At 38.2% G+C, this 14,332-nt stretch overlaps 1 protein-coding gene across 25 annotated transcripts in view; it reads right to left on the reverse strand.

Annotated features, from left to right (window-relative positions):
- The window catches only part of rapgef6 (Rap guanine nucleotide exchange factor (GEF) 6), a 141,210-nt gene that overhangs the window by 25,945 nt on the left and 100,933 nt on the right, over window positions 1-14,332 (reverse strand). For 14 of the 25 annotated variants that reach the window (XM_084386824.1, XM_084386817.1, XM_084386836.1 and 11 more), the window contains 7 exons: window positions 13,935-14,042; window positions 11,928-12,131; window positions 11,734-11,842; window positions 10,490-10,733; window positions 3,235-3,389; window positions 2,275-2,289; window positions 1,245-1,485 (listed from right to left, as the gene is read on the reverse strand). In XM_084386824.1, the coding sequence (XP_084242950.1) occupies window positions 1,245-1,485; window positions 2,275-2,289; window positions 3,235-3,389; window positions 10,490-10,733; window positions 11,734-11,842; window positions 11,928-12,131; window positions 13,935-14,042 (1,076 nt within the window). The remainder of the gene's footprint in view (window positions 1-1,244; window positions 1,486-2,274; window positions 2,290-3,234; window positions 3,390-10,489; window positions 10,734-11,733; window positions 11,843-11,927; window positions 12,132-13,934; window positions 14,043-14,332) is intronic. The other 11 variants (XM_084386819.1, XM_084386820.1, XM_084386826.1 and 8 more) reach the window with 1 other exon arrangement.

Consider the following 14,332-nt stretch of genomic DNA (forward strand, 5'->3'; position numbering starts at 1 on the left):
GCACTTTTATGATGGATAGATTAACTTTTATGACGGATAGATGCCCTTTAATGATGGATAGATGCACTTTGATGGACTTCAAAACAGAAACAACCATTCACTGCCATTATAAAGCTTGGAAGAGCCAGGACAGTTTTTAAAGGTCCCATTTTGTACACCTTTCTGAAGTTTTATTTTAGGTTGTGATGTCCTTAAGAATATATATTTGCGGTATAAGTACCAAAAACCATTTCAATATATTTTTACAGCTCCTTTCTGAGGAGGCCTGTCTAATTAATATTCATGAGCCTCTCTTCTGATTGGTCTGTTGTTTTCCGAGTGATGCACGGGCAGGCCAACCACAGGTAACTAGGGTCATGTATGCTGTAGCCTGATGTGGCTCATGAGTGAGGTAAATAAAACACCTGTAATGATGGACATTGCTGAGGGAAATGTTATCCGGCCTTATATGTTCGAGCCGGACTCAGGAGACAAACAACCACCTCCTTACTTTCGGTGTTATTGTAAGAGTATTATAATTACCATTACATCAGTGCTGCACGCAGATTTAACGTTAACGCTAATTTAAACTGTCTGTAAACAAACTCAGACTTTTTTTTGTCAAATTCGATTTAAATCTCCAAAATATGTACGTTAATAGCTAGTTATACACAATGTAACGTTAGCAGACAGACACCGAATGCAGTAAGCTATGTAACTATTGCTTTCCTACTGATACAATAAGTTGACGTGCTACAATTTCTTTTACAATGTAACTTTTTTCTTTAAAAGGTGTACTTGTGGTCAATCTGCAAGGATGCCCACAGAACGCGAGAACATATGCTGTTATTGACGCCCGAGGTAAACTTGAACTGTAGAGACTGCAGCATCTTTGAGGAGAAGCTTCTTTGAAAAAACGTTGTTGTCCGGAAGCCTGTGCAATGATGTCGTTTCCTGACGGTGGGCAGTGTTTGGTGGCAGTGTTTGGTGATCACATTTATACGACAACGGCTCATGAAAAGGCACAGCTACTTTATGCAGGCTGTGTGCATTTGTCTGTAGATGGACTGTTTTGAAACGTATATGGTAGTTTCATCGCCCCTAAGCCAGGGAATATCAGTTTTGGCAAAATGGGACCTTTAATATAACTCAGATTGTATTCGTCTGAATAAAGAAAGTCATATACACCTAGGATGAGTAAATCATGGGCTAATTTTAATTTTTGTGTGAACTATCCCTTTAAGAGGTGTTGGCTCTGCCCTTACCTGCCGTTGAGTTGGATGCGGTCTGCTAGTTTTGAGAGCTGGTCCGGCAGCCGGCGCTGTTTAATGACCCCTTCAGGACTAACAGAGACCTCACACAGCGAGTAGGTTTCCGAAGCTGCGATGAGGCCGAACTCGCTCACTACATGCGAGACGACGTCTTTGGCTGTGGTGTCTTTACTGATGATGATATAGCAGCTCTGCTGGTCCGCCTTGAACACGCGGATCACCTGATCGGGAATGTCTGTGACCCGCAAGAGGAAGGAGATGCAGTTAAACACACACAACCGGTGAAAGCATTTGAAATAAAGGTCAATGGTGAGATGCTTGGCTCAGATTTGGAAAACAAGGCAATGGCTCAAACACTATCCCATCATCCAGATGATGTAAATGACAGAAATCTCTTTCAGGTTTCATTCACATCTTCACTTGATGAATGAAAGTCCTATGGGTGTGGACCACAATCCACCATAATGACGGCGTTTCCGCATGCTTTTTGACGTCGAGTGTAAATCATTTCATGCCACAAACTCATAACCACATGTAGTGTTGGGGAAAGTTACTTTGAAAAGTAATGCATTACAATATTGAGTTACTCCCTTAAAAAGTAACTTAGTTACTTACTTACAAACTTAGTTTGTGCAAGTGAGATTAGTCAATGCTCACATTTAGTCTAGAACTACAATAACCATCATGTTTTCACACAGCACACACACACACACACACACACACACACACACACACACACACACACACACACACACACACACACACACACACACACACACACACACACACACACAACATGAGGACAGGAGAGCTGTCTGTCTCCTGTCAATGTGAAGATATTTTGCTGTAAATGTAAAAGTAATGCGTTACTTTACAAGTTACTTGAAAAAAGTAATCGGATTACTTAACTCAAGTTACTTGTAGTTACTCCCAACACTGACCACATGCAATTAGGTTCAAAACAGCATACAAGAGTTAAACGCATGAAAAGGAAAAGAGTGTTTGACGTGTACAGTGTACTTACAGTAGAAACCAGCCACTGGTGGAGCCGAGAGAGAGAGAGAGAGAGAGAGAGAGAGAGAGAGAGAGAGAGAGAGAGAGAGAGAGAGGATTGACACATGACAGCTACAGCACACACCAGTGGGGACATCACAACTAATCTAAAGATGTCCATTATAAACATCTCTCGTACTGCACATCAACTTCAGCAGGTTTCCCGATTAGTGTGCAGTGGATCTGAAACCAGCCGCACGCTTTCATTTGACACAACCCAGAGCTGAGGTTTCAGAAAGGAAACATTTACTGGAATCCTTCCTAACATCCTCATATATTCTAACTATATCTAAATGTAGATTGGTTTCAGAGCTTGAAATACGGAGAAATAAACAGCTTCAGCTTCACTCATACACAGAAGAAACCCTCTATTGTGAACAGAAGTACACTTCAGGATACTTTAAAAAAAGAGTGCACACAACGGATATCATACACTTTAAACGAAAATAATTTAAAACAAATTAATGTTATTTACAATTAAAAATTATTACAGTTTAAATGTATATTAAATGCAATACACATTTTTTCATAATGATATAAATAACATTGCTATAAGTGATCCCCTGGATTTAGACCTATATTAAATATAAAGCGTTCACGGGCAAATTTGCGTCATGTATTTCCCCGGCATCGAAATCAGGCTCATATAAATGTCAGGAAACACGATTCCTGCTGCATGTCAATGTCCATGATCACTGGATCTTGGGTAAGATGTAAGAAACACTATATCGAGTCCAACCTTTAGTTTAAACTGATAATCGTTCGTTTTACTGGCAGTTTCCCCTGTTAAACCCAGTCACGCAGCAGCTCTTCTGCCACTCAGGCCGGCTGAGGGAGCGTGTTCCCGTGGGAAAGTGACGTCAGTGCATTCCCTGTATAATCTGATGACATGTGTGTGGTCATTATATCAGCGCGTGGTTGTGTGTGTTACCTGCGGGGTTGGTGAAGTCGAGCGCGCTGGCGGGCTGGAGCAGGTCAGGACTGCTGGACGACAGGCTGCCCGGGATCGGCATGATGGCCACGCTGTGCCGGCACTGCTTCGTGCCCACCATACTGTCATCCTGAGAGTGGGACAAGCCACTGTCACTGCACACACAGAGGAAGAAGGATTACAGCCGGCTCAACACACTAACACTGCATGTCAACACACACACACACACACACACACACACAGATGGAAGACGTGGACATTTAGGCCGTTTTCACACTTGATTTGACTGAACTGGATAGAGACGAACCGAATGTGATTTTGCTAAAAGAATAACTATTAATAAGAAAAACAGCTGTTCTGCAACTGGTTATCATCATTTATTACACGGCTCTGTGGAATGCTTGATTCTGATTGGTCAATCGCTCCATCCAGCGGTGTATTATTCCCAGATAACAACCTCTGAGAACAGAAACACAGGCTCATCCGGGTCACTGGACTCATCAGCGCTATACACTCACTAGGAACGGGTTTTCTTCGTGGAAGTTTTGCATTTGGTGAGCTAATAAAATATAAAAACTTAGTTAAATCAATATTTTGTGTACAGTTATTTAATTATGCCATCCAGTATCGTGGACTCACTCTCTTTCTCGTTTCATACAAACGCAGATGCGGCCATTTTGTGACTATTGTTTTGTACACTGCTGGATTATAAGATATAAACAGGTACGGTTTTAAAACAGTTTAATCTGAAATCAATATCTCTAATCCCCATAATTATTTATGTGGTATTAACCATATCCCTTAAATGTACGTCTAGTTTGAACTCGCCGCTGAAACTGCTCTCTCCGCAGAAGCTTTGCGTTTAAATACCTAATCAAATATTTTGACTCAGATCAATATTTCATGTCTTATTATTTACTTATGTGGCAAAAAGCCGTGTAATAAGTGTGATAATGTACATCCAGCCGGTTGTTATCTCAGAATAAACCCCTTCAGGCTGATGAAGACCTGATCCTGATCACCCCGTCAGGGTTTATTCTGAGATAACAACCGGCTGGATCTACATTATCCCTTACATAATAACCCTACGTGACGTGGTTATTCAGAGAAAATGCTTCAGAGAAAGACCAGGGGTCTCATTTATAAACATACGCCACTTCTCACACAGAGGTTGTGACCTATTAAAAACACACTTGACGGGAGAACGTGCATCTGTATGTAAACTCTGATCATGCGTACGAACATTTAGGAGACGGAGCAGTTTGGAGACACCGATGGGGATCTGAGGGACTGATGAAGGAAAACCACTTTAAATCTTCTAATCATAGAGTCCTAATCATAAATGATTAATCATATCAGATTTAAACTCTGTTTTACATCTGATATACTCATTTAGATGAAATATGCCATTCTCATTAATGGAGTTAAGCACTTAAATTACATCAAATCTTTACTGAGAAGTTACAAAAGAGATTATATTCTAATAAATAGAAATATTTGTAGTGGATGCGATGCTTTTGAACACTTTTCCTGTGGCTTGCTGTGTTTTAATGTTTGCTTAGCGCATGATAATAGCAGAACTCATGATCTGAGAAAATATTTCTGTGCAAATGATGATCATTAATGTACAATAAGGCCTATCTGTTTCCATTACAAATATAAAGCAATTAAAAATATTATTTGGCCAGCGGAAATTAAAAGATTGAGAAAAACTTTCTCTGAAATGTTTTTTATACTATTTGATTTATTTATTCAAAAACAAGGCAAGGATAGGCTACTTAATGATTTTTAGCAATGTAATGAGATGCACATACATTTTTGGCTTTCGGGCGCACATACACTTTTAGTAAGGATCCTACACACAGTTGTATAAATGAGACCCCTGGAGTAACATCACTGGTGAAGGTTTGATTTGCTGGGTTAGGGTATTAAGGGTACATGGTTTACATCTTATTTGTCTGAAAGAACTTTCTCAGTTCGTTTTGGAGACTGTCTCCCCTCAACGGCTTCTTTCACGTGTGGGGTCCCCCAGGGCTCTATTTTGGGGCCTGTTTCGTTCTCCCTGTATATGCTCCCCTTAGGACATATTTTTTTGAAATTTGGTATTTCTTTTCATTGTTATGCAGACGATACGCAAATGTATCTGCCTTTGAAACGAAAAGACTTTAGAGCCTCTATTGCAGTGTCTTGAGGAAATTAAGGCCTGGATGGCACTAAATTTCCTTAGTTTTAATGAAAATAAAACAGAAGTTATGCTGTTTACGCCGGGAGGCACTTATGAGTCATTAGATTTGGACCTCGGTGAATTGAATCCACTTGTGAAGCCCTATGTAAAAAATGTTGGTGTTATTACTGATTGTGATTTAAAGTCGGACAAACAGATTAACTCGGTAGTTAAATCTATTTTTTTTCCCAATTGAGACAACTCACCAAGGTGAAATCTTTCCTGTCCTTTAAAGACTTTCAAAGACTTGTTCATATTTTCATCTCGTCTGGATTATTGTAATGGCCTCTATATAGGCATTAGTCAGACCTCTCTCTCCAGACTGCAGCAGCTCGCCTGTTGACGGGTACATGAAAGCGGGAACACATTACCCCTGTTCTTGCCTCTCTTCACTGGCTACCTGTCCATTTCAGGATTCATTTTAAGATTTTGTTTTTAAATCTCTTAATGGTTTAGCACCTAAATATCTTTCTGACTAAGCTGTATGCTCCGCTAAGAGCACTTAGGCCTGCTGACCATTTGCTTTTAGTTGTCCCACGGGTAAAGTTGAAGAGCAGGGGTGACAGAGCATTTGCACAGGCTCAAACACTTGCTGATTTTAAATCTAGCCTAAAAAAAATATTTTTATAGTCTGGCATTTGACACTATGTGTGAGTTGCTTTTTTTTATTGTGTAAAAAAAAAAAACCCCAAACCGACCGAACTGCAGTGTGAAAACGCTCTAAACAGACACAAGCACAAACACAGAGTGAACACACACACACATAATCCATGAATGAGACTCAAGCCTGAGATGAGCAAACACAGCAGAAGCACACGTGACGTCTCAGCGCTGGCTCATGGGTAAACTCCTGCCAATCAGACGCTGAGCTTTACACAGACGGGCTGATTTACATGAAGCTGTCTCACTCTCAGAGCAGAGAGACAGCGAGACAGACAGAAGTGATGATCCACTCTGAGAGAACACATCAGCACAGAGAACATCCCCAATAGTCACACAGAGGTAGATACACAGGTATGGAAGCCCATTTATGCCACATTAGAGAAAACAAAATCATGCTTTGGTAAATCATAATTATGAGATAAAATTACAAAGTTTGACATTCTACATCATACAGTGGGCTCAAAAAATATCGGCACCCTCGGTAAATATGGGCGAAAATGACAGTGAAAATTAGTTTTTGCAATTTCTCTATAAATTTCAGATTTTTTTATTATTTTTTTACAATTTAAAAAATAAAAATTTGATAAGATTAACTATTTGACTTTAATTAAAGGTTAGATTTTTGTGAATATTTTGAATGAAAGACTAAGAGGAATATTTGTGGAGCAAACTGTAATTATGACATACTAAATCAGAATTATGAGATAGTCGAAATTGGCAAAAGCTGAAATTATGAGATAAAAAGTGATGAGTTAAGTCTAAATACTATGTCATAATTATGAGATTAAAAAAATCATGAGATAAGAGTCGAAATTATGAAATACTGTCATTATTATGAGATAAAGTCAAAATTATTAGATAAAAAGTCATGAAATAAAATTTACGTTCCAAGTCATATTTATGACATACTAAGTCGTAGTTATGAGATAAAGTCAAAACTGACTCAAAATTATGAGATAAAAAGTCATATTGAGATAAAATGATGACATACCTAGTCATAATTATGAGATACTATATCTAAGTAAAAATTATGTAGAAATTTAACATTTAAATGACATAAAAAGTCAAGTTATGATGATAAAAAGTAAATTCGATTCAGTCGATTACATTTTTGGTTTCACTTTATTTTGATGGTCCCTTTTGAACATTCTGTTGACTATAAGTAACTTTGCAACTACATGTCAACTAACTCTCATTAGAGTATTAGTAGACTGTCTGCTTAATATCTGATAACTCTTTATATTGTGATGGTCCTCCAACAGACACTCTACTGACTATAAGTAACTTTGCAACTACATGTCAACTTATTCTAACCCTAAACCTACCAATCTACTAATACTCTACTAATACTCTGATGAGAGTTAGTAGACATGTAGGTGCAATGTTACTTCTAGACAACAGAACGTGCTAAAGGGACCATCAAAATAAATCATAAGTCATAATGACTTTATTATAATGAGTTGTGAAATAAATTTGACTTTTTTTTCATAATTATGATTTACCAAAGCAGTTTTTATTTATTTATCCACATACATACAAAAATAAGAAATGTCTTTTTTTCTTATTTTTGCATGTATGTGAGACACAGCTAGTGTTTGTCCAGGTCCAGGTCACGTGACAAACAGCGCTTGTGATTTCACAGAAACAGGAATTGAAAAGAACGACTTCCACACAGGGCATGACAGCACTGTTTGACACGGTTCATTTACACAAGGAAAAGATCTTGACCAATGACAGAAAACACCTAACAAGGCACGACGTGATACTCTCCTGGCCAATCACAGCCTTAGTCCACAGGACAGTGTTGTTAGCGGCTCTGATTGGCTGCTGGAAAGGTCGTGCCTGGTTAGGATGTGATGCAACTCTTCATGAACACGCAGGAAAGAGAAGAAGTGCCAGTGAAATGTGTTGTTGGTGTACGCACAGATGCTGAGTCTGGACTGTGAGCACAATCGCATGGTTTATGTGAAGATGAAGCAACATGAATGTTCACGCAAACGATTTGTGCTGCACTACTCTTAACATTATGACATATTTCATGAGATAGAGAGAGAGAGAGAGAGTGTTGAGCTGGTGTCTCTTACCCAAACAGTCCCCTGTGCAAGTGAAGCAGCCATAAAAACAGAAGACACGTGATGTCAAGCAGAACAAGCATCAAGCACAGAGATGACCCACAGACACACACTTACTGCGCTCACATTCACCCCAACCTCATAACATAACACACACACTGTGCATGAACAACATGACGCCTGTTTTAGGTCATTCAGATTTTCTGCACTGTGACAGTGATACGCAACAAGCTTTTGTTTCTGTGATGTCATGGCCAGAACAACAACATATGAACAGTGTGACTTAAAAAATTGAAATATTTAAATCTAATTAATTACATGATCGCCATCAATTCTGGTTGAGAAATGACCCCCCAAAAGGTCATTTAAAGTAATTATTGTGTTAGATGACAAAAGCGCTGAATAGGAACTACTTTCATTGGTGAAACTGAGCAAAAACAAAAAACTATTTACAATATTGTGTCTAAAATGTAACTTTATCGAACTGCTCTATAAAATTATTATCACATTTGTAATTGTGCAATTATTCGGGAATAACCTGCACTCTTGCGATATTGTTCAAAATTTATCATGTGATATAAATTTCAGACAAAATGGCCTCATATGTTGAATTTTGGTGGCATTTTTAATGCATTCTAATAGGCTTCATATCGCAATCAGTATGTAAATAAAATAATGGCAAATGCTTTTGAAACAAAAAAGCTTGTTGAATTGCACTTCTTGAAAAAATATGCATTGCATTAACTGTGCTTTCACTTTAATGCATTGTATTGTTAGGGCTTGCATTATTATAGGCTGAAATTCAACATGGTCGTATATTTAAGCTGTGAATATTTCAATTCAAAACATTTCACACAAATTTTCATTATTAAAAATTCAATAAATTATGAGATTATGAATCGTAATCTACTGCTATTCCTGTAGTATTCACGAATGTGAAATGTTGAATTTGTAAAGCATAATAAAGCGAAAATTGCCTGTCGAATATTATAGATTGTATTTTTAAACAGAATGAATATTTTGGAAGTGAAATCTGAAATCTGAATATGGATTATTGAATTTTTAATAATGAAAATGTGTGTGAAATGTTTTGAATTGAAATATTCACAGCTTAAATATACAACCGTGTTGAATTTCAGTCCATAAAAATGCAAGCCCTGAAAATACAATGCATTAAAATGCACGCAGGTTCAATGGTAAATATGCAATTCAACAAGCTTTATTTGTTTTTTAAAAACATTTGGCATTATTTTACTTCCATAGTGCCCTGCATGCTGTTTGTAACTAAACTGCATGCGATGTAAGATGACGTACAGGTCTGGGCCGATCCGATCTTATACATTTTGTTGAGAGTGCTGGACAGTAGAGCACTCGCAGAGTGGGCCGATATCTGTGATTGATTTTGTGGACAGACAAAGTGCTTGTCGATGTAATCTTATGGTGTAAATTTCATGACACTTAAGCACATTTTCTCTCACCACAGTGAGAAAACAACAATATATTACAGGGGTGTCTTGTCCTGCCTCAGTTCCTGACCGTAGTGATGACCACTCAAGAGGACAACTAACTAATGGATGGATGGAGGTGTGTTTAAACCAAGCGGAAGCCTTCCCGTCTCTCTCTTGAAACCAACACGGAAGTGACTTAAACTGCAGTTCATCGACTGGCCACTAGAGACAGGCTGCAGAAGAGACTCAATCCCATAAACCCCCATGTTAAAATGCCCAACTTTACAGCAGAAAAAAACATGTTTACAGCCTGGTACAAAAAGTGGTTTTGGTCTATTTAGCTAATGTTGCCCTTCATGACGACTGTAAGGGGGGTGAATATTTTTATAACTCATCCGTTTAAATGATATTAAGCCTTAAAGTTCTGCATAATTAAGGGCGTGGCCACTTGAGTGACAGGTGGATTGCCGCTGATGTCACTACTAGCCGTTTGTCTGCTGTCTGTTAGCGTCACGTCACCTCAGCTAATCCGCCTCGCTGCACATTTTCGTTTATCCGGGAGTGACGCGCGGCCAAGATGGCGACGGCCGGCTCCGCCCACTCTGGGCTTCAAAAATGCTCTTCAGAACCGACGGGAGACGTCACACACTACGTCCATTGTTTTATACAGTCTATGGTTTAAACCCTGTGAGAGCGTCAGAATGACAGGTAAAGGCTCTTCATGGGGATGGTGGAGGAACCGTGAAACTCCCAGAGCGCGTTGATCCAGACACGAATGAGGAAACGAATGGAGAATGGAGACTAAAGACAGGGAGTGAAGCATCATCCACACAGGAGCTCGTGTTTACCTGAAGGGTTTCGGGGGGAGGATGCTGAATCTGGTCTTCTCCAGCATCTTGCGGATCTTGTTGCGTCCCCCGGACACCGTGTTGGCCTTCATCTTCTTGCGGCTCTTGCTGTCCGAGGGAAACTCCATGTCTCCGGGCAGATCCGGGATGGAGAAGCGGTTGCTCTTCCTCTCCTGAATCTTAGGGATGTGAGGACCACCGTTCTTCTTCTCGTGCCTCACTCGATTTTGAAGCTCTTTGAAAACTGCAACGAGTCAAAATCAAGTCAAATCAAGTGTATTTGTAAAGCTCTTTCTACAACACACTTCATTTTAAAGCAGCTTTACAGAAAGTCACTGTTGTGTCTATAATGCCTTGATGCTTTACCACAGAGCAAGTTTTAGTGGGCGATAAGATTTTACATAATGATGATATGGGTGATCCTGCAGATTTATATTTAGTTATATTGTATATATAATGTTGTCTAGCACATATATCAGTGCTGCAGTGACTGAGACACATGAATGAGCGATCAAGACAATTAAGAGTTAAAATATCGGTCAGTTTTGTTCCATTAAATATTTAAGATATGTGATAAAATTAACACACAAGCACAATACAAAACACACAACATACAATCCCAAGTGTATAAACATTCAATGTATTGCACAGTCCCATAAGCAATCTATATTGCACAGTCCATACTTACTTAATTGAATATTATGAGTTTAGTACTTTTATGGCACTTACATGGTGACACTTGTAATACAACAGCAGCTTCAACTTTCATTGTCATATATGTGACCCTGGACCACAAAACCAGTCACATGGGTCAATTTGCAAAAAAATGTTTTGAGTTTGTTAGGATAGGACAGTATTTGGCCGAGATACAACTATTTGAACATCTGAGGGTGCAAATAAATCGAAACATTGAGAAAATCTCCTTTAAAGTTGTTCATTTATGTTCACGATTTTGCAGCATTCACTCACACAAATAATTTTTGTATACATTAAGGTAGGAAATGTACACAATATCTTCATGGATCATGATCTTTATTTAATATCCTAATGATTTTTGGCATAAAAGAAAAATTTATAATTTTGACCCATACAATGTATTGTTGGCTATTGCCACAAATATACCAGTCCAGTGGTCCAGGGTCACATATATGTGATGAGTTTGGAATAAGTCTACGTGTTCTGCATGCAGATTATCTTTAATTTTGTGATACTGTGTATGCTACTGTACAAATACTGCGACATACCGAAGATGTTGGTCTTCACAGTAAGAGAGAGGTGTGTGTTGTTCTTGAGGATGTCCATGGCTTTGGTGTACGAGATGTTCTCAAAGTTCTGCCCATTAATCTCCAAGATCTGAGGACAGACGAGCACAACGTGTTCATGCTGAAATGTTAATGAAGTGTTGTTGTGTGCAGAGCGTGTGTTCCTGTAACCGTACCTGATCCCCGCGCTTGAGTCCCGCTTCGGCTGCTTTACTGCCCTCGGCCACAGACTCCACGAAGATCCCGAAGCCTCGCTCGCTGCCGCCCTGAAGCGCGAAGAACAGCGGAGACTCTCGGGACGGCTTCTGGAGGGTGATCTGACGACACTTGGCCTTCGCAGCACACGCTATGTTCAGCAGACGCAGGTGACCCTTCATTTTCTGAGAGACCATTCAGGGAAACACACGTTAACACACATGTTGGCAACGTTGCTGCAATCCACTAGCTAGTCACGACTGTTTCCCGAAACCATTTTGTCGCAAATTGGTCGTTCAACCACGTTGGTTAATGATGTCACACAGGAGGAGGAGTAATAACTTCATCTAATGAATCTGTTTCAGATCTGAGAGATGGTTTGCTATAAATTACGGACTGGCATCTGAGGACTATTGCTCATTTCTCTCAGTTATTTTGCTTTATTTCCAGATTCACTCATAGACTCGTTCTCACACACTAGAGCTCGTTCACACACACACACACACACACACACTCTTCAACAACTACATTTTAAATCTCTTGACAAACTAAAAGACGTAAATGACATTTGCATGTATTGTAAATTAAAGACACAGGTTGTCCTGAATGTCAGCTTGATTATTTTGCTCAAGATCAGGATTTATTGAGTCCACATGTCATGAACACTAGAAACTCATCTAACCACAGGAGATCTGTCGTTACACACACACACACAACTCTGAGATGCTGTTTGCGAATGTTCGCTGGAGCGATGGTTTCGGGAAACACAGACTCGTTGAACTATGATGATAACGACAGAACATGGTTGGCTAACGATGCTTTCAGGAAACACACCCCTGTACAATAGCACTGATTCAGTAAATGAGGCCTGTAGTGAAACTAGCGATGTGTGTTCCAGCTGAAACAGAAGCTCTGCTGTGAATATACAATCACTCGTTCATACAGTTTTGAGTTTCATTTCTCACTAAAGCCCTAAAGACATTTCCATGATGTTAGAAGATTTTATTCATTTCCAGGACTTTCCCTTGAGAAAAGAAGTGCACTTAATTGTTCTGAATGTGCACTTGTAGTGTACTTCAAATCTGTATTCTAATCAAATCTAATTTCAAATCTAAATATTCACTTGCAGATATTACAATATTAATGAAATCAAAGGGCGCTTAATTGTACTTAAAGAGAGTATAAGTTCATGGCTGTGTTTCTTAACACACTTTTAAAAAGTCTAAAATGTCTTTAAAGTACATTTTAAATCATATGTTTTAATAATCCTGTCATGCCTTAAAGTAGTACACTTATTTTAATGTGTTGACTAACATACTAAAGCACATGTAAAGTACTTGATTGTATTGATATTCAATTTAAAGTTCAAATATTTTAAATGTACTAAATTGCAACTTCATCAGTACAAATGTGTCATTACAACTATATTAAATATATGACATGCAAGTTTCAGTAGAAATTACATTAAAGTATATTTAAAGTTTATTATAGATGCTTGTCAGTGAATTCATCTGTACAGTTTAACCATATTTCAAACACAATCGAATTATGAAATAACATATAAAGATGTACTTAAGTGGTCAAAAAAAAGCACTCTTAAATTATATCCATTAATAAAAATGTAAACTATAAAGCATTTTCATTTTATGAAAATTAATTTCATATCATGAAATGAAATATCCAAAATCATTACATTTTAAAGTATATTATTTCCATAAGTACTCTTTTTAAAGGGGATCTATTATGCTTTTTATTTATTTATTTATCCTATTTAGTGTGTAATAATGATGTTTGTGCATGTAAACCTTTTGTAATGTAAATTACAGATTTGTTTCGTATTCTATTAGACCTGAACAAAAGATGAACCTGAAGTGTTTCCCGGTCTAAAAATCCCTATTTTAGCACTCCCTGATACTTCCATGTCTTCCACGACCACAGGCATCCTGATTTAACAAACTTGTTTTGTCTGAACTGATGTCGACACTCACCGAGAAATCCAGCAACTTCTCGAAGTCCTCCAGGAACTGTGTCATCACGGGATCGCCTTCGAAATCGTTAAAATGATTGTTGACCCACAACAACACGATTCTCGTCACCTGCAAGATCACACAATATGTAAATGATTAATCGCATCCAAAATAAAAGTTTGTGTTTACATGATATATGTGTGCGTACGGTGTATACTTATTTCATATATATAAATACACACACTTGCATGTATATATAAAGAAAATGTGTTATTTATATATAATATAAATGATGCATAAATATATGCAAATATTTCTTAAATATATACATGCATGTGTGTGTATTTATATAAAAAAAATTCTTCATCCAGTGAAAATGATAACAATTTGGGACCAAATATTATTCGGACACTTTGAGC

The sequence above is a fragment of the Rutilus rutilus genome (genome assembly GCF_951802725.1).
Source record: "Rutilus rutilus genome assembly, chromosome: 18".
Taxonomy (NCBI): domain Eukaryota; kingdom Metazoa; phylum Chordata; class Actinopteri; order Cypriniformes; family Leuciscidae; genus Rutilus; species Rutilus rutilus.